Source organism: Magallana gigas, chromosome 7 (assembly GCF_963853765.1).
Source record: "Magallana gigas chromosome 7, xbMagGiga1.1, whole genome shotgun sequence".
Lineage (NCBI taxonomy): Eukaryota > Metazoa > Mollusca > Bivalvia > Ostreida > Ostreidae > Magallana > Magallana gigas.
This window is the reverse complement of record NC_088859.1, coordinates 40,006,398-40,028,505: the sequence shown is the minus strand read 5'-3', so window position 1 is coordinate 40,028,505 and position 22,108 is coordinate 40,006,398. Positions and strand designations below refer to the sequence as shown.

The following is a 22,108-nucleotide window of genomic DNA, read 5'->3' as shown; positions in this document are numbered from 1 at the left end:
ATACCATTTCCTTAAATGATGTTTTAGTGATAGAACGAGGTAAGATCGATTATTTACACTGACATTCACGTTATCAAGCCCATCAAACACTCCAAGCGTAAATCCCATAAAATCACGCGAGAACTGCCATGGCTGCTGAAAAAGACGACTGTTAATCATGCTGATTTGTTTTATCTCGTTTGATTTATGTACGGTTAGTTTTTTCAACCTGAATTAAAAAATCATTTTATCTAAAGGAAGTCAAATATAAAATCGATCTTTTTAGACCGAAGTCAGCCGATTTAAAAAATTAATTTTGCACCATTACAAAGATATTGTGGAATTGTAGCCCTCTCCAGTAAACATCAGATATTAAAAAAAATCGGAGAGGGCTACATTATTGCAGCTAATTATGAATAGAATACATCTTAAACTAACAATTAACTTTGAATTAATAAAAGTTAAGAACAAATTAAGAGCATTTTTTCAATAAATAAGTATTATTTAATGCACCGCACTGACGTTTACATTATACATTTAAACATAATATTGATCATGTAGAAAAGAGAAATATGCAGATTATAACACAAAATCTGTGATCTATATTGCTGTTTCATTTTAGCAAAATACCATGATGCTGTTTTTCAAACTTTCACAGTTTCTTTATGTATTTTAGTTCAATTGCAAAAGTCCTTTCGTACTTTCGATTTTAAGAGATTCTTAAAAAAAAGCAAACAAAAACTTGAAGTATCAAGTAGCCAGATATGGAATGTATATATTAAACTTCTGTGCTTTCTGTGTGATCCACGCCATGTACATTGTGACGTCAGTGTAGATTCCGGGAGCCCGAGGCTGAGCGCAATCGTACCCCCAGCTCGTGATACCTGGAAGTTACAGGAAGTTACATGTAGATCTTGCAATAACGCCCAGGACGGACATGTATGGGTCATTCTCAAAAAAGGTGGATTTTTTCAAGTACCACTTGTTTAAAAACAAAGTACTTACAACCAGATTGAATTTATCATAGTTTGTATCGGGCATATCATGATGTTTGTTTCCTAAAATATGCCAACAGTACATCAAATGAAAATCTATAAAAATATGATATTTACAACCACATGAAAAGCAAACAGTCTTTGGTGTAACACATAAGAAATATTCATAAATTTCATTAAATCTTATTGTTCATGCATTTGGTTTGGTGTTAAAGTTAAATTTTTTGAAGTTTTTCTTGAACTTAATCATAAAACAAGAATTTGATAATGTATTTTCCTTAATTTTTTCATAATTGGTTTGTGAATGAGAAATATGCATCTATCTCATGACATTGTATTGCACACTGAAAACTTCTTCTCCATTTAATGCCTGATTTTTTTTTGGGAGACACTTGTAAGTGACATGAAAAATAATCATAAGTGAAAAAACCTCAATATTTCTTGAAAAATCTTTGAAAATAAAAACAAAATAAGGGATGTTACACTAAGGACAATTATTGTTAGTCCAAATGTTATACCAAGGACAACCTTTATTTAAACACAAAAATATCAGATTTTAAAATAGAGACAACTGAATGTTTTCATAGCTATAACTTATGAATGCATATATTTAACAGTAATCATTATCAATGTGCATAATAGTGCCCCTAAAGTCAAATTATTTACACAATTTAGTTCCAGTATGTTTCACCAAGGACACTTATGCTACACCATGGACATTGCCTGTTATAAGAATCAAAGTTTTAATATTTCAATTTGTTTTGAAAGCTTGAATGTATTTTAAATGAATTCAAAATTACCAAATGCACTTTTCAGCGGATATATTATACATGTTACTGTTATTCTCTGCAAGTTCAGGCGTAAAATTTAAGTTTGTTATACAAAAGACACAACATGTTACACCATGGACACCATTTTATCTAGTTGATGAATAATTTTAGTATTTTATTATACTACATTGCATAATCTGTCATAAAATGTATTTATACAATACTTGTTTTATTAATTTTTCTATCAGAAATACATGCATGGGAATTGAAATACTCTTTTGTGTAACATTAAAAGTCCTTGGTAACACATTTTGTTTAAAGTCAAATAATATTTTTTAGGGAAAATTTGGCTTAAGCTGTAAGTCCAATATCAAATTCAATATTAATTATACTTGAATTGATAAATTTGATTTGATTTGACAATGCTGAATTTTTTTAAAATGAATATTTTAGGTCTTGTGTCCTTGGTGTTAATTGTATGTGTCTTTGGAGTAACAAAATATTGCATGATTGAGAAATAATCTAGATCTACAGCAAACAGATGCTTCAACATTATATATAAGCATAAACTAACAAATGTGATACATTGTGATGTATTTATTGAATAATTTCATCATATCTTTCCCAAAATAATAAAGTATGTAAATTATAGTCTCTGGGATAACAGTGATAGTCTATGGTGTAACTTTTTGTTCTTGTTACACCAAGGACTGTTACACAAAGGACATATTTATGAATTAACTTGTCTCTGCTAAATAATTACTGCTCCCTCAGAGTAAAAGAGCATATTATCTGCTACAACAACACATAGCAATAGTTTGTCTGTTTTCCAGAGTGTCTAAATATTTCTTTTTCTTAAGTATTTCCTGTTAGCCCAAAGACAATATAAAAAGTTACACATTTATTTCTACTTACTTATCATTAAAAAAATTGAGTAAATTTCATCTTCAGCTATTTTGTCTTCTATCATTGTTTATAGCTATACGATGGGAATAAGGGGGCATCAATTATCTTTCAAATTACTAAGAATAGCAACTCTTACACACCAATATTTTGTTTCGTTACACCATGGACATAAAAACATGTACAGACAAACTTGATCTCACTGAAAATTATTGTTCATATATTTTCTTCGTCTTTTTGCTTGAGAGAGGTATTTTACTTACCTTTTATCTCTTGACACTATTATTTTAATAAAAAATGGTCTTACTACCTTACAAAACCTATTTAAAGTCGCAAACTCTGAGTGGGAACAGTCAAATAATGTGAAAAAATCAACTTATAAACTTTCTAAATTTTTAAGATTTTGTTAGAATTAACTGTTTATGTGCCAATATGTATGCTAATATATATCCAAAGGTAGCACAACAGTGAAACTTGGCAAAAATCAAGGATTATACTTTCTAGTGCCCTTGAACAACCCAATACCACCTTTTTTGAGAATGACCCGTATACATCTATGAACTAAATGTTGGGAACCAATTTGATATTTAGTTTACTTACCGACTTGAACCCATAATCCGTTGTGGTTTTTTATTATAAACGGACCTCCACTATCACCCTATATTTATGAAATTAAAAATATATATGTGCATGCAGATTTCATACAATGAATAAAATCAATACGCATTTTATTGATGTGTGACAAAAAAATAAAAATAAATAGAACTAGGACAGTTCGAATATACACAAACTATCATACGTGTTAATTTTACTCGGTGTATTGACTCAGGGAAAAACTAAATTTAACAGTATATGCTGGTAGAAAAAAACCTAATATTTCAAAAAATTAATTGTTTATTACTATATAAGGTATACTCTGCTTGGCGGTGCTCTCGTTAGTATGTTATCTAGTTCTTTTTCGTATTTCGGTTTAAAATTAAAATAGCAATGTTTACAATAAAAACGATGTACATGTTCATGTATTTATTAAAACTTACTAAACACGCGTCTTTCCCGCCTTGTTCATACCCCGCACAAAAAGTGGTCTGTGGCAAAAATTCGCTCCCATACCAGTTGTGGGCACCGCACACTCGGTCGTTAAGAATTGGTAGTGATACTTGGTTTAATACAAATCGTGGGTTATCCTCTAATCCATGAAATATATCATCAGTAATGTTTAATGGGTTAGTATTTGTCTTCGAAGTAAAGATTATAATATATATATATATAACAATATTCATCCTCTCTCTCTCTCTCTCTCTCTCTCTCTCTCTCTCTCTCTCTCTCTCTCTCTCTCCATATTTTACCTCTTGTGTCCCCCCATCCAGCCACGATGCCATAAACATGATTAGAATGAGAGTGGTGATTTAGTAAAGAACTCAGGGAGAAACCAGGTAAGCATATGGGCATGACAAAGCTATTGAACATCACACGCTCGTTCAAAATGAGTATCGCTATGTCATTTCTGGCTGTATCCTTGTCGTATCCCTCGTGCATCATTATCTGGTTTATTGTGTGTTTCTGTTCAGTTAAGTCCTGGTATCGAAGATGATGCTTTCCGACATAGGCAAGCCATCGTCTTGGGTCAAGACTCTCTGGGCTGCAACACCCAACGTGACCACACATTGAAAATGAATTTAAGCTTTTATTTTGTTATTGAATAATGGAATGTAATGATGCAATTTTAAAAGTAATCATTTGATGCTGTATAGTTAAAAATAATAGCGAGCACAGCTCGCCGGCGCGCAGCGCCGGCGCGAAGCGAGCTCTACCGGCAAGGCGTGTGTGAATAGAAAATTCGGACTAGTTGCACATTCATTCAACGGATTTTTTTGGCGTCAGTAAATCGGACCAGTAATGCATCGTTTTAATCGTCCCAGTAGTTCCCTGTAATCATGGCAATTTTTATCACTTCACACTCTCACGAGAATCAGCAAGACAAATTTAGACAGTAAAAACAATAACGATGTAAGCGACATACAGTCAATGTTACCTCTAAAGTTCACCTCAGTACACTTTCAATCAAAAATAATCGTGTGACGTCACAAACGTTTACACATTGATCCGATATATTTTTTCGGAGTCAGTAAATTTTGACCCACAATTCATAGTACCAATGGTTTCCAACCTCACGTTCCAACATCACGTTCTCCCGAGAATCAAAGTAAAACCTTTGAAAAGCTTATAAGATGTGTAATTTTAAGAACATCATGCTTTTTAAGTAAATAAAACATTATACTTCGCATACTTTTATTTCTCAAGGGAATTTTAAAGAGTAAGACGACACTTTACCAACGTCAGCTTTGACGTCACAATAAGCACTGATAAGGGGAAATTACTCTAATTGAAGTTATTGTAAATCTGCTGAAATGACCAAAATCCTCTCAAAATCTTGCAAAGGCTAAGATAAAGAACAGCTGACGAATAAGGACATTTCTTCAGATACAGGAAACAGTTGTAAATTGCACTTATTTGGATGAATGCTCACAAATATTTTATTCACTATAATTACCGTACGGTAATTTCCTGAAACGTAACGTTATACGTAGCAGCGCCTTTTTTTAAAGGGGGTGGGTGGGTGGATGGCAGCCTCATCCAAAAAATCTTTGCAAGCAAAAAGAAAAATAAATCATGAAAATTCTAATCCTTCAGCTCTTTAGCAGTTCAATGGTTTCTTTATTTTCACTTCCATTTATTACATGGGGGGGGGGGGGGGGGGGGCAACACCATGTTCTTTTAACATGATAAGCAAATATTTTTAAGCGTAAACTAAAAATAAAATTAAACATTAATTATTTTTTTTTAAGTGGAGGGGCAAATCCATGGTAAGTCGATTTTCTATGTATAAATTGACAAAAATGAAAAAAAAATTAGCATGGGGGGAGCTCTATGATGAGTCAAGTTTTATATGTAAGTTTAAGAAAAAATGTCTACTGCAAAAAAAAGGGGGAAATCAATCAATCATAATCACAATCACTTTAAAAGAGGAGATGCAGTGCAATGAATATTTATATATTAAAATCTTTATTATTTAACAACATTGTATCTGAGATTAAACTATTGTTCTACATATAAATAAATAAATTATAACAAATCTTATAAACTATGAATAATGAAAATTTACTGAAAAATAGGTATGTTTTATTTTTTGGCATTCAAATTTCACGTAATTAATTTTATTTTATTAATTTATTATAATTCATTGTTTGATCACATGCTGTGCTCGCCCCAACGGTCGCACCGTAAAACATATTAAAAGTAATGAATTTCAAATTAACTTTTCAAAATGTTTTGAAAATAACATACTCTTCGAAGCAATGGGCTGCTGTTAACACGAGTCTGTCTGTTATGACCGATCCACCACATACCTGGGCCCCATTCTCCGTCAACATCACCTTTGAGAGCCAAACAGGAACTTTTTCTTATCATTTTTCAATTTTAATGTGGGTATATTACGTTACGTTTTGGAGCGAGTTTTACACGAATTGAAAAGCCATGCAGACCCCGCCGTCACCAACTTTCCTCAATTTTAATCCCCAGCCTCAAATCTAGGGTTTTATCCTACAACCATGCACTATTTCATTCATGGTTTTGAATTAGAACTATTTTAACAAGACCTTGGACTTTCGGAAGGATGTAACAATCGTTTTCTTGCGTCAAACAAGTAAAAAATTACGCTGGTTTCAAGTGAAATATAGACAGATGGCCGGCATGCGTATTCTTAGCTCAAAAGCCAAACAAATCGTGTTGATTTCAAAGAGTCATTGCTGAGTGGCCAGCAATCAATGATTCCCATTAATGAAATAGACATACCTACGTCACATTGCTGTTTGACAGAACTACCCAAAGTCCAAGCACTTGTTGAAATGGTTATCAAAGCTTGAAAAATGTTGCTACGTTGACGCCAAGTTTATTATTATAGTACCCCCCTTCCCCTACCCAATATACTGACCATCCATGGCAGGGACCCCATGCGAGCTTCCTCACCCCCTATCACGCGGTCGAAGTGATCGCTGTGGTAATGGATGGGGTTTTTGACTGGGTGACCACATGAGCTGTAGGTTTGTGGCAATACTGTTGTAAAATATGTACAGAGAGTGTTATATTTTTCTGTTATATATATCATTGCGGCATTTTGTTTCACAACCAACCATCATGTTATCTTAAAGGGGCATGGTCACGATTTTGGTCAAAAACTATTTCCACAATCATAATGTTTACAATGCTTTACTAAGGCATTTTTAATAGTCTATTCAGATTTGGGTGCCATTCGTTGAGTTATAAGCGAGTTACAGAGCTTACAATTCTGTGCTATGTTAACAAAGCTTTTAATTACGTTTTGAATGTTGAAGTAAGAATTCCAGTTGTAGAACTAAAATGAATGTGTTAAACGTTAGGAACTGTTTATTCATGCTTAAAATGAATAAGCAGACAGACAATTCAACTTGAAAACGATTTTTGACTGGTATATTGAACCTATGTAAACAAAAACAGGGCACGAACATTGTTTACATGACAAGAAATCGTGAGCCATGTATCTTGCTCCTAATTCTGCAACTGGCTCTGAAATTTCACTTGATCTCTAGAAATGCACTCCTAAAGCATTATAAATAATAAAAACAGAAAAATAGAAACTGACAAAAATTGTGACCATGCCCCTTAAAAAGCGTGTAACATAATATTGATAGCTCAAATACCATAGATTGATTTTTAGCGTTAAACGTGACTGTCACAATGAATGTTCAATCATTTAAATAAGCAGAGATCGTATTTAATCATCAATGATATACAATATTAAACTAAGTGGACTATGTTTCGCGTTTTAAATAAATTATAAATGGAGGCTTTGTGTTCTTGCTCTAATTGATGTCATCAGGTTTTTTTCATAATCAATGTTTCGTCATTCCACCATCAAAGAATTCTACAATAAAATCGACCGCTTATTTGGACAAAGGGTGACATTGTGCTCGAAACATCAGTACCCATACAACAATTTCTCTGAAATATACTCCAACTGACGAAGTTATGCCACTTCTGACATCCTTAACATAAAAAAAACCCCGCACGGTTCACTTGCATACATGCACTTAGTCTAGTATCATCAGAGGGCGTTACACGTATAAATATTCAGTATACGTTTACGAAGATAGTGTTAAAAAATGTTGCTTGGAACACTCCTGAAATACCATATAACGTATGGATATTTTGTTTTGTTCGTAAATAAAAAAAGATTAATTAAACGATGTTTAGTGATAGATACACCTCCAAAATATTAGATAGGAAAACAAAACAAAATTGTACAGTAAAAATCATAATATTCGGGTTCTGGAATACGACTAACATTCCTTTGCCTTAAAACAAAATAAAACAATAAGGAACTAAAAGTACAAAATCAAATGCAAAATATGCTTAAAACTGAACCAATCAAAGAACTGCATTTAAACTCACCATGACACAAAACCAAAACACAACACAAAGTCCTAATCATGGTCGAGAAACTCTGGGGTATTTAGAAGCTTGTAAATCACGATGGGCGACGAAGGATCACGAATCTAGAGATAAGGCGTTGATCTTATATATGTATACCAATATGTATATATGCGAAGTATGTTTTTACATAACTAGATCAGTTTATTACTTACATAATCAAACCAAAATATGCAATGAATCTAAACCGTGTCTAGAACAAATCTCGTATATTATACTTGATTGACTATATATAAAAAAGATATTGGCATACTTCTTTATCATACACGCTAGAATATCTTGTGACCTTCGATTTGAGGAAGTCCCTAGACACACAATATTAACATGTAATGTATATTCACAATGAAATTGATTATTTTCTCAATGATAACGTGAAATATATAATAGATACGTATGTATGTATGTATGTATGTATGTATGTATGTATGTATTTCATGCAATGTAGACTGCATAGCCTGTATACGAGGGTTGTCCCAAAATAGCGTAGACAAGTGGCGTTATTCAGTTAATAGAAGATGAAGGTGAAATTTGGGCCACAAAGAGTTCAAGTAATTTGCATTCAAATAATATTTTGAAAGTAACTATTGTTTGAGATTTAATTAGTGAAATAAAGGCATGTTTGATCGAAAATTCGACATGCGGCACAATGTCAAAAAAGAAAGTTAATATCAACACAATGAAATAAAAATTGAGGTAAAGTACTTTTCGAATGTATAAATTCAAATAAAGCATATATTTATATTTGATAATAAATCTTTTATTTACTCATAAAATGTGTTGGCTGTAACAAAACTTTTAAATATTTTATAGCGAGTTTTGTGACAATTTTAAAAGTTGAATTGTTATAATGACGTCAGCGTTTAGGACGGCGCAGCAGTAATTGAAAAGAATGTAAAGACTTTAAAACAAATCCTAAGGGGCTTTTGAAGCAAATAAAATTAACAAAATCGATTAGAAATGTGTTTTGTGAAAAAGTAGTTGAACAATATTGAAAATATTTGGACGAGTATGATGCCATAAGCGGAAAAAAGAAAATCGACGAATATAAATGAACGTCAAAATGCGGAACGACACATTGCTCCACTTGACAAAAGTTGTTGTTATTAATTGTTCATTTTCTCAAAAAATAAATAAAGTACATGTACAGATATGAATTTTTCAGTACATGTATTGTTTGCCAAAGGGTCATTAGTCGAATGGAATTGCAGTGAAAAGATTTTAAGTTAATATATGTTCTGTCAACGCTATTTTGGGACTACATTCGTAGATGTATTGTACATGTATAAAATTAGAACCTTAAGAAAATCATATGTGTTTTACATGTAAAAGTGACCTATCATCATTTAAGAAATGCTTATCGTTATATAAAATTATACAAGCCATGTATGCAGAAGCTATAAGAGTACGTGGATTCAGATGCTTACAAAACTACACCACACCCACCCAACTTTTTCTCGAAACAGATATTTTTTCTTAAACTAACATATACAAAATTGAATTTTAAACTGACACCCCTCCCTCCCGGACACACACCCACACACACACACCCACACACACTACATATATCATAACGCTCAATCCCGGATTCTCCACTACAATATTATAATATTCCATTACTTTATTAAAATAAAGCCATTTCTTTGTCATGTCCACGGGCTTTATGATATTTAGTCTATACAGATTCTCGAGATCTTTGTGTTGCTGGAAAGTCATCTCATCTACATGGGGAGTAGCCTGTGTCCCAGTCTGTATAAAAAGAGGAGGCAGAAAGAAAGACAGCTTCTAGATGAATAGTCTCTTATTTAGATATAACATTTTGATACGACATTTTAACAATAAATATTAATATTAATTACAATGAAATTTATCAACATTAATATTCATTACAAAATTTTCTGAAAGTAAAACCCTTGAATCTATTAACTTTACTTTTGAGAATGCGCGCAAGCGTTATACAGTTATAATTTATCTTACCTGTATAAAAAGAGGAGGCAGAAAGACTGAAGAGCTGTGTTTCCCGCACCCCCATTTTATATGCACGGACACTGCGCTACAACATTCTCCTCCTAATATTTAATAAGTAAATGCAATCAAGTGCATACTAATGATCTGACGCACAGTGGTCAATAGTAGCATTTTATTTACATTTCTGACCCGGCGTCGACAGGCTCATCAATGGACTTAATTACACATTTCTCCTTGAAAATAGACAAACATACGCTATCTTTATAACGCATGTACTATAACCAATTTCTATAGAATTTCCATCATGATACATGTATGTTAAAATATAATAATAGAAAACCAGTCATAGATTAGGATTTCGGAGATAGGCGAAGTGGTTATTGTTTGTTGGCTCGTCAAGATTTGGAGTAAGTCTGCCAGCCCCCCTCCCTTTATTTTAGCGTCTGACATTTAAGGACATAATTATTCATTTTTTATTCGCAATGGAAATTTCACACAATATGGCATTTTTAAAAAAAAGCTTATCATTTAAATCTTTGCTCAATATCAATCATTCGTGTGGCATGTACATGTATGCATGTACATGTATAGGTATGGATTAGCAGTAATGAGTTCTACAGTTATCATGGTTATACGTGTGAATAGAGTACTCATATATTATATGTATCAATCTACATGTACTAAGGATGTATATTTATCGAGTTTTAGAACGAAGATTTACAGCATGATGTATTAGCAGTTTTTTAAACAATGAACATTCTACCGACAAAATTTTAAGGTATATGATATTCATCCTACTGTAGCCCTTTTCACAAAAAAAATTTCAATCTTAATTATTTGACTAACGAACATGCGCGGATCCAGAAAAAGTCGGAAGGGGGGGGGGGGGGCTAAAATAATCATCAGAAACATTGACAAGCCAAGAAAAATGCCTAATTCCCAAAATCATGAAATTCCTTATCCATGGAGGGGGGGGGGGGTGGCGTAGTATACCTATAACTCCAAAAAAAAATTCATATATTCATATACCTAGGAAAAAATAAAATTCCCTAAATCATGAAATTCCTAATCTGGGGGGGGGGGGGGTTCGATTAGTATACCTATAACTATGCCAAGGGGTCCGAGGTATATTTGCGTTAATTCTACTATGTAAATTTAATAAATATTCATTTTCCATAGGACCTCCCCCCCCCCTTTCTAGATCCGCGCATGACGAATACCTTCGACCTTGACATTAGTTACGATTGTAAACTAGGATCATATATGAGTTACTGTTCCTTGAAGCAGTTAACAGTACGACTTTATAGGTATGCATATACGAAACTATGAAATTCGATGTTTGATTATCTTGCTTTATACAGTAGTATAGTGAAGTTGTTAACATTATTTTAGGCACAGGCCTCTGAATTTCTATCAATAAGCCACTAAATGTAGGGGAAGAGAAAGATATATATATAAATACATTATATTTATATATAGATAGGGTATATATTTTCTCTTCCCCTACATTTAGCGGCTTATTGATAGAAATTCAGAGGCCTGTGTTTTAGGGAGGGAAGGGAAGGGATGGGGTGAGGTGTTTCACCAACTTTACGTGAACTCGCACAAAAACCTGCCTTGGACACTGTTATAATAAAATGACGATTATCTATATACTACGCCAACAGTTTATCATTTATTTCTATGACGTATTACATATTACAGTGCATTGGTAACGTTATATGTTTCACAGAGATCCTATAGTTTGCTTTTGTTTTTCAGATGGGGGTATTTACCGAGGGTCACGCTCTGTTAGTGGATACCTTGTTGACAGGTGGGCTGTTTCTTCTGCTGTGGTACCTGTACAAGCTTCTATTAGCTCCCCTCTTCTCTCCACTTAGAAAGGTAAACTTGCAAATGGCAGATCTAAAAGTACATTGTACATACATGTATATAATACTGTCACAGTGAACTGTATAGAAGCCTTATCTATAGTATATTATGCTGTTGCTTGACCTTTACATACATTTATAAGTATTCTAGTCTCCTACATGTGAAATCTTTCATAGTGCATGTACATGTCTATATACACAAATGCAGTGCATTTCGGTTTTTGTGATACCATATAATAAGTCATTCATTTTAATTATCTATATTATAGGTCCATATCACAAAATTATCTTATATGTGTTTAGAAATTAAATGAACAGAATTTGTTAATTAAGCAATAGAAAAGTTGAATATCAACAAACCTACTATTTTTGTTCAATTCTAGATTCCAGGATGCCCTTTTATTCCAATTGTTGGAAACATGCTTGAGGCACGAAAAGCAGAGCCTATGACCAATGCTATCAGGTATATATCAAACCTACAGACTCAAGTTTCTATGCACAGTCCTTCAAAGTTTTTTCTATTTCTCATGAGTCTCTTGGCATGTAATTTACATCTAAAATTCAAGATATTTATTTGATCACTTTTTTCTCACCTAAAATAACAAAATATAATATGAAAATTGAGTTGTGCAGAGTAAAAATTTCTGTAACAGCAATGAAGACTTTGAATTTTCTATATAAACCAGCACTGTTAATTGCATGTACAGCATTTAATATTCCTATGCTTATATCAATGCTGCATATTATATCATAAACTTGTGTGTGTGTATATATATATATATATATATAATAATTTGTATACATGCAGGATTCATTTGACAATTTAATGATAGTCATCCCAAAAGTCATTCAAAACATATTAGTAAATATGATTTCCTACAAACATATGCTCCTATTCATTAAAATGACTAAAATGGTTAAATGGTTTTAAAAAAGCTAAATTGTTCTCCTCTAATAGGTGGATGAAGAGATACAACTCAAAGATCATTCGTTTCTATTACTTTGGAGGACAGGAGAGACTTTTGGTTGCAGATCCAAATATCTGTCGTCAAATCTTGGTCACAAACAGTCGGAATTATGCAAGGCCAACGGTATTATCAATGTAAGTATATTTTGATTGATAGAAAGCCTTTTTAGCTCACCTGAGCTAAAGGCTGAAGTGAGCTTTTCTAATCATATTTGTCTGTTGTTTGTCGTCATCATTGGTCAAATTTTTACATAAGAATACATAACTTGTGTGGAAGCATCCTTAGATACAGCAGATTTTAATTTGTTAAAAAATCATGCTCCCTAGGGGTAGGGTGGGGCCACAATGGGGGGGGGGGGCAAATTTTTTCATTAAAATATATAGACAAAATCTTAATCCCAGGGTAAGGTGGGGCCCCGATTTGGGGGTGGGGGTGAAATTTTATGTATTTTTAAGAATACAAGGGTTGATCCAAAAGTAATGTCACACTATGCACCACGTTTCACACTGGCGCTGTATTGATCAAAATTTTCCTTATCAAAATTCTAATTTGAAGTAAAGTTTTGATTAAATTTCGATAAACACTGAACAAGATATTGATGTTTATAGCAAGATAGATATACAGTGACATTGCCGCGTCATGAATTTACTTCTTTTTTAAGGTTTCTATTTATAAATAAATTACATGCTTCCAAAATTTGAAAAAGACCCAAACAACACAATATTTTGAAACAGATATATCATAGACTTTTTCTAACTGTTTTAAAAAATTAGGGACTGTTACTGTCCATTTCAAATATCTACGCAATGCAGTTTTTGCTTCGATGGATAGAAATCATTAGAAAATGTACTGGAATTGACATATCAACCTAAAATTGAGAGCGAGTGAAAAGGGCTCCCTTATTGTGGTTCCAATATTTAATAAAAGCCTACGTCATGTTAATAAATAAATTAAATACAGAAGATACACACTCTGAAGGGAAGTTTAAACTAGGTTCTTATGTCATGAGTGAAATCATAAAGCTAAGTTCATGACTTCTTGAAGAGACCTCAACAAACTGATTGCACATTAAATAATACCCATTATATTACCCTATTGATTACAAAAGGAGTAATTAGTTACTTTATGAACAAAAAATGGAAAAATATGTGAAATAGGGCATCGTGGCCAATTTTTATAGAGCACCAAATGAAGAAATTCTACAAGACTGCCAAAGATCTAGAAATGACGTCTCTAGCGTGCGGCGACTATCCTTGCTTCACGCTCTACAAAATTTATTATCTTCAGAAATATTTATCATAATGCCTTAAAATTTTCAGATCTGAACTGAATTAGGTAGATATCTCAAAGCACAAGTTTTTGTCACTTTATGCTTATTTTTCACGATTTTATTGCATCTGTGGCATTACTTTTGGATCAACCCTCGTATGTAGAAAAAAATCTAAATAGCTACAAAAGCTGTAACTTTTGTGGAAACATCCTTTAGTATGTAGTGTAAGTTCAAGTTTGATCAAATTATGATTGAGGCCATAATGGGGTGGAGGGGCATTGAATCTTTTTTTCATAGGTAATAGATTTGATTATTCTCAAAAACTCAAATTTTATCATATATGGTATTACTTATAAGCAAACATCTTTGCATTTATCAATTCTTGGTTGTTAGACTGTGGCCCCTGGTTTGTTTTTGGCCATACAAGGGGTTCAAAGTTTGATAAAGGTTAATGTTTATATGAATTGTTCTTCTTGAGAACTGCAATGCTCAATATGTAATATGACTATGAAATCATCCAGTTTCAAAAGAGGTTCAGTGTAAGAATATGTAGAGAAAATTTTTGAAAATATTTTCATAAATACATGAGCTGTTTTACTACATTGTTAGATATTTTTGTATATGATCCCATAAAGCTAATGTTATCATGGCTGTAGTTGCACAGGTGAGTTATGTGGCCCATGGCTTGTTTTTTCTCATTGTGAGTAACAGTAATTGATATGCTGAAATCTGATTAAATTCTCTGAACAATTATTATCATAGTTATTAGAGGTAGCTAAACAATATTAAATATTCATTTTTCAATTAAAAGTTATGAAATTGTAAAAAATTTTCAGCAGTAGTTGATAAAAAGTAGTTGAATTCTTTGAATTTGTGTAGTCGTTCTGTGGTACTAGATTAATATCTAAATTAGTGGTAATTGGATATCTAATCTGAATTATACATGCAGTTTTTAGAAGCAATTCTAACCGAAATTCGATTTCTCAGTGGTAATCAATAATAAGAAATCAAGTTCTCTGAATTTTTGTACAGTTTTCATGGGTTAAGTTGATAGAAAATATGTGAATTTTCTGAACTTGTGTATAGAGTTTTTAATACTGTAGTTGATATTTTACATAATTAAATTCTCTAAATTTGTGAACAGTTTCAGCAGTAATTGATATTAGGTATTTGAATTCTCTAAACTTGTGTACAGCTTAAAGGGGTAGTTGATATTAAGTACAGTCAAACTTCGATATCTCGAACATTGATATCTCGAATACAGTGGATGTGTCGTAGTGATTTGTAAGTCCCAACAACTTTTTTTTGAAGTATTTTACTTTCAATATCTCGAATACTCGGATATGTCTCGAAGTTTTTAAACTGAGTCCCATCTAGTTCGAGATAACGAAGTTTGTAATTAAATTCTCTGAAAGAACTACCAGACTGAGTATATATAATATGAGCTAAATTTGGCCCCCATAATTCGCCATTCTTTAAGTGTTTCTGGTACAATAAAATGTTATGTTATATTTCAGAAGAGTTGATGTAAAATATATTTTACTTATTTTTTATTTTATTTATTTTTAATATATAAAAATCAGTCAGAAATTGACATTTTTCTTATCTTTTTATGAATGGGAAATACAGAGCGCATGCATGAACAAGGAAATTTTTTTTGTCACTCATTAGCCTTGGCTAGATACATCTCTGATTAAAATATTTTGTTTGTTCAAGCATGCACTCTATGTTTTCTGAAAGAAAAACTGCTGGAAAGAAAAAGCTGTTTTAAATATGCTAAAGATGTCATATTTCTAAATTGTGGGCAGTTGAATAAAAAATAACATTATGTAAAAACATCACATATATATCTGTACAAAGAAAACAAAGAATGACTGTAAAATGATGATGTTCATTTTAGGGGGCCATTTTAGGCCCAAATTATATATATATATATATATATATATATATATATATATATATATATATATATATATATATATATATATATATATATATATATATATATATATATATATATATATAGTCCTTTTGTACAGTTTTCAGCGATATACTGGTACAGCTCCTCTGTTTGTGTTGTCTGGGGAAGCTCATCATGTGATAAGAAAGATTTCCAACCCAGCTTTCTCACCTTCTGTATTGTATGGTTTGTGACATTTTCAATTCAATATTATTTTCTTTAGTCAATTAATGGCTCAAAAAGAGGTATACTGAAGGTCCTCCATAAACAAGTATTTGTATATTTTCATAAATTTTCTGATTTATAAAAATATATGTTACCCGTATATCAGTACAATAATTAAATAAGCTTATCCACAAATATTTTGGAAAAAAAATGTGCATTGAATGCTTTCATTCTAACAATTTCAAAATCATTTGGTAAATACTGTTTCAATGAAGTGTTGAACACAATTTTGAAAAAAGGAGGGCTGGATGCAAAGTTTAATAAGAGCTAGATTATTGCCCCTTTTCCTTTAAAGGATCATGAGCTCATTGAACTGTACTTTAGAAACTTTTATATAAAACATTTGATTTTTAGCTCACCGAGACGAAGTCAAGGGGAGCTTATGCTATACCCTCGGCGTCGCGTCCGAACCTGGTTAAAGTTTTTGTTGCAGGTCCTGTATCTAAGCTATTACTTGTCTTATCTTCACCAAACTTGCATGGATGATGCATCTGGACCTACTTATGGACTTGAAAGACTTGGATGCTGAATCTGGGTCCTAAATTTCAGATGCTGGAGGAGGTTAAGGTTGTTGGACCAGGTTAAAGTTTTTGTTGTAGGTGCCCTTTGATAGCAATATCTTAGTTACTGCTGGTCCTTACTTCACCAAACTTGCATGGATGGTGTTTCTTATGATACTGATGCACAAAACAGGCTTGAGTGCTGAATCTGAGCTATAGGTTTCGGATGCTGGAGGAGGTTAAGGTTTTTGGAGCAGGTTAAAGTTTTTGTTGCAGGTGCCCATTGATAGCAATATCTAAGTTACTACTGGTCCTAACTTCACCAAACTTGTATGGATGATGCATCTTATGATACTGATGCACCTGACAAGCTTGAATGCTGAATTTGAGCCATAGGTTTCGGATGCTGGAAGAGGTATAGGTTTTTAGAGCTGGTTAAAGTTTTTGTTGCAGGTGCCCTCTGATGATTATATCTTAGTTACTACTGGTCCTAACTTCACCAAACTTGTATGGATGATGTGTTCTATGATATTGATGCACCTGACAAGCTTGAATGCTGAATCTGAGCCATAGGTTTCGGATGCTGGAGGAGGTTAAGGTTTTTAGAGCTGGTTAAAGTTTGTTTTGCAGGTGCCCTCTGATGATTATATCTTAGTTATTACTTGTCCTTACTTCACCAGACTTCCATGGATGGTGCGTCTTATGATACTGATGCACCTGACAGGCTTGAATGCTGAATCTGAGCCATAGGTTTCGGATGCTGGAGGAGGTTAAGGTTTTAAGAGCTGGTTCAATAAAGTTTTTGAAACAGGTGCCCTCTGATGATGATATCTTAGTTATTACTTGTCCTTACTTCACCAGACTTCCATGGATAGTGCGTGTTATGATACTGATGCACCTGACAGGCTTGAATGCTGAATCTGAGCCATAGGTTTCGGATGCTGGATAAAGTTAAGTTTTTTGGAACAGGTCACATGTTTAATAGCTGATAGTACTATTTCAAACTTGCATAGTTGATTTAACTGTTATATGAATGAATCTCAGAGGTAGCTTCAGATGCAGAGCTTGATCTTCATTATCAAGGATGCTAAAAAATAAATCTTAGTTATTTCAGGTCCTAACTTCACCAAACTTGAATGGATGGTGTGTCTTATGATACAGATGCACCCGACAGGCATGGATGCTGAATCTGAGCCATAGGTTGTGGATGCTGGAGGAAGTTAAGGTTTTAATTGCTAGTGCCCTCTGATGATGATATCTTAGTTATTACTGGTCCAAACTTCACCAAACTTGCATGGATGATGCGTCTTATGATACCAATGCACCTGATGGGCTTGAATGCTGAATCTGAGCCATAGGTTTCGGATGCTTGATGAGGTTTAGTTTTTTGGAACAGGTCCCATGTTTTATAGATGATAGCTTGCATAGTTGATTTAACTTTATCATAAATTAAACGCAGAGGTTGCTTCAGATGCAGAGCCTGATCTCCATTATCAAGGATGCTAAAGAAATCTCCTACCTCACTCAAACCTGCTCGATAGATAGATGTGTTTGTTGATAAATGATATAACATGATTCCTATGATATAGTATTGTATGATATGAAACAATATTGTTTGATATGATACAATATGATATCATATGTCAATTATAAAAAGTTATACGATACGATATGATATTGTATTAGTTTTTTTGATATTTTATGATATGATATTGTGATGTATAGTATTGTATATTATGATACAATATTGTATAAAATTATATTGTATTTTTAATTTATTATTTTATCACATGATACAATTACATAAGATATTGCAAAATATTATATTGTATCATACAATATTGTATATTCTATAATAGTGTATCATACAATATTGTATAATATGATATTGGTTTCTTTTATATAAAATTATATCATATGAAATTGTATTATATGGTATTGTAATATTATATAATATTATATCATGATATTGTATGATATGATATTGGTTTATATGATATATTATCATATCACATGAAATTGTATTATGTGATATTGTAATATTTATTATTGTGTCATATGATACAATATGTATACTATTATAATGTATTTTATAATATTTAACTTTATCACATAATATTGTATCATTTGATAAGATACAATGTTGGAATCAAATTATATTGTATTTTATATCATAAAATACAATATAATTTGATAAGATACAATGTTGGAATCAAATTATATTGTATTTTATGATATAATATCATATTATGTATCAAATATGTTTCAGTGTCATACAATACAATATCATACTATATTAAACAATATAATGTCATGTTTAAATGTTATGATGTATTATGTAATATGATATTGTAATATAATACTATATTGTATTATATTTTATGATATTGTATTATGTGATCAAATACAATAAGGTTTAACACAATACAATGTCAATCATATGTTACAATATCATATCTCATTATTGTTTATTACGTTATTTAATTGTTACAGTATTATATGATATATATTATAAATATGACATGATGCAATATTTAATTTTATATCATTGTATTGATTAACATGTGAACATATGATTATCATAAAAAAATTTATCAGATGATATATGATATTTTGTCAAAACAGAATCCATGAATATCCAAGATCATAAAGTATGATTTTCATATAAAATGATAAAGGTGGTCTTATGAAGGTGATGTCTCATAAGGGTGATGCTCCGTCTCGGTGAGCTTAGTAATCTATGATTACCTATGTTTTCCTCTAGATCTGTTCTGTCCTCTAATTTGAATTCAGACGATGAACCTGAAAAGACATTGTCAAATCAAAGATAATTTTAGCTTGTGTACTGTAGTATTGTGAGAGTCATGCTTCTGGAGAAGGCAATTGTTTTTTACATCGGCAATGCCTGAATCCTGCTCAATCCAGTTATGATTATTTACATAATAAAATATATGTTTAAATGAAATCAGAGATGCTGGTATTTGTATGAATAATACTTATTAATAATTTGTTCTTTTATCAGATATGATTCCTGTATTTCAAGAAAAGGCTATCAATCTTTGTGCAAAATGGGAGAAGTTACAGGAGAGTGCCAATACAGGTTATTCAGATGTGGAAATGCAAAAAAACCTCCAAACAATGGTCAGTCTATAATACTTGATCATTAAGCATGTTTACCTTTTAAGCTCACCGAGACGAAGTCGGGGGGGGGGGGGGGGGGGGGGGGGGGGAGCTTATGCTATACCCCCGGCGTTGGTGTTGGCGTCTGGACCTGGTTAAAGTTTTTGTTGCAGGTCCTATATCTAAGTTATTTTTTGTCCTATCTTCACCAAACTTGCATGGATAATGCATCTGGACCTACTAATGGACTTGAAAGACTTGGATCCTGAATCTGGGCCATGAATTTGAGATGCTTGAGGAGGTTAAGGTTTTTGGAGCAGGTTAAAGTTTTTGGTGCAGGTGCCCATTGATAGCAATTTCTAAGTTACTACAGGTCCTAACTTTACCAAACTTGCATGGATGGTGCATCTTATGATACTGATGCACCCGACAGGCTTGAATGCCGAATCCGAGCCATAGGTTTCGGTTGCTGGAGGAGGTTAAGGTTTTTAGAGCTGGATAAAGTTTTTGGAGCAGGTGCCCTTTGATGATTATATCTTAATTATTACTGGTCCTAACTTCACCAAACTTTCATGGATGATGTGTTCTATGATTCTAATGCACCTGACCTGCTTGAATGCTGAATCTGAGCCATAGGTTTTGGATGCTGGTTGAGGTTTTGTTTTTTTGGAACAGGTTGCATGTTTAATAGATATAAGTACTATTTCAAACTTGCATAGTTGATGAAACTTTAATGTAAATAAATGGCAGAGGTATCTTCAGATGCAGAGCCTGATCTCCATAAAGGATGCTAAAAAACATATTTCAGTTAATTATTACTGATCCTAACTTCACCAAACTTGCATGGATGTTGCCTCTTATGATACTGATGCATTTGACAGGCTTGAACGCTTAATTTGACATGTAGGTTTCAGATGCTGGAGAAGGATAAGGTGTTAAGAGCTGGTTAAATTTATTGGAGCATGTGCCCTCTAATGATTATATCTTATTAGTCCCCTACCGGTTTTCAACAGAGGGGACCATAGCTTTCCTCTGCATCCGTCAGTCCGTCCCACTTCAGTTTTCCACACTTTTTTTCTTTATGCGTTTGAGGAATAATATGAACTTTGCTGAACAGTTTCAAAATGTCAAAGTACAGATCAAGTTTACACTTTTGTAGCATCTGGTTGACATATTTTCGAGAAAATTAATTTTTTATATTCCAATTTTTTAATGTTCGGGTTCGATATTCTGCATAACAGTGCATTGTTTTCACAATTTCGACAAACCGTTAGGGGACATGTATTGCTTATGCAATACTCTCAGAATGCTTGTTTATTAGCAGTCCTTACTTCATCAAACTTGCATGGTCGATGCGTCTTATGATACTGATACAGGTTTGAATGCTGAATCTTGGCCATAGGTTTCGGATGCTGGATGAAGTTTAGGTTTTTGGAACAGGTCACATGTTTAATAGATAATAGTTTGCATAATTGATTTAACTATAATATAAATGAATTGCAGAGGTAGCTTCAGACGCAGAGCCTGAACTCTATTGTCAATGATGCTAAAAAATCTCCTACCCCACTCAGACCTGCTTGATAGAGGTGTTTGTTGTTAAATGATATAACATGATTCCTTTGATATAATATTCTATGATATGATACACTATTGTTTAATATGATACAATATATCATATCGTATGAATAGTTATATGATACAATATGATATTGTATCAATTTTTTGTACATTATGATTTAATATTGTTTAATGATATTGTTATGTATAGTATTGTATATTATTATACAACATTATATGATATTGTATAATAAATTATTGTATCGAATGATATTGTTTTATATTATAGTGCACAATATAATATTGTATATTGCACAATATAATATTGTATCATATGATACAATATTGTATAATATTTAATATAATACGATATTGTATTATAATATGATATTGTTTATATAATATATTATTATATCACAAGAAATTGTATTATGTGATATTGTAATATATAATATTGTATCATATGATAATATTGTATAATATGATAGTGTATTATATA

General features: G+C 32.3%; 2 protein-coding genes across 3 annotated transcripts in view; one reads left to right on the top strand and one right to left on the bottom strand.

Moving 5' to 3' along the window:
- Positions 1 to 472: 472 nt before the first annotated feature.
- On the bottom strand, positions 473 to 8,302 carry LOC105338176 (trypsin-1). Its single transcript, XM_034457836.2, has 7 exons — positions 8,135 to 8,302; positions 6,639 to 6,760; positions 5,993 to 6,081; positions 3,994 to 4,286; positions 3,685 to 3,833; positions 3,248 to 3,305; positions 473 to 863 (listed from the first exon to the last, which is right to left on the bottom strand). Exons 1-7 carry the CDS (start codon positions 8,172 to 8,174, stop codon positions 730 to 732), a joined length of 885 nt encoding a protein of 294 aa, XP_034313727.2. The 5' UTR covers positions 8,175 to 8,302; the 3' UTR covers positions 473 to 729.
- Positions 8,303 to 11,370: 3,068 nt separating this feature from the next.
- The window catches only part of LOC105338167 (cytochrome P450 4F8), a 29,260-nt gene continuing 18,522 nt past the window's right edge, over positions 11,371 to 22,108 (top strand). The window contains exons 1-6 of one of the 2 annotated variants that reach the window (XM_034457834.2): positions 11,371 to 11,445; positions 11,900 to 12,022; positions 12,393 to 12,472; positions 12,968 to 13,111; positions 16,287 to 16,393; positions 19,955 to 20,073. In XM_034457834.2, coding sequence (XP_034313725.2) covers positions 11,900 to 12,022; positions 12,393 to 12,472; positions 12,968 to 13,111; positions 16,287 to 16,393; positions 19,955 to 20,073 — 573 coding nt within the window. In that variant the 5' untranslated portion in view covers positions 11,371 to 11,445. Of the gene's footprint in view, positions 11,446 to 11,899; positions 12,023 to 12,392; positions 12,473 to 12,967; positions 13,112 to 16,286; positions 16,394 to 19,954; positions 20,074 to 22,108 lie in introns of those variants that run through there. The other variant, XM_066066121.1, reaches the window with a different exon arrangement.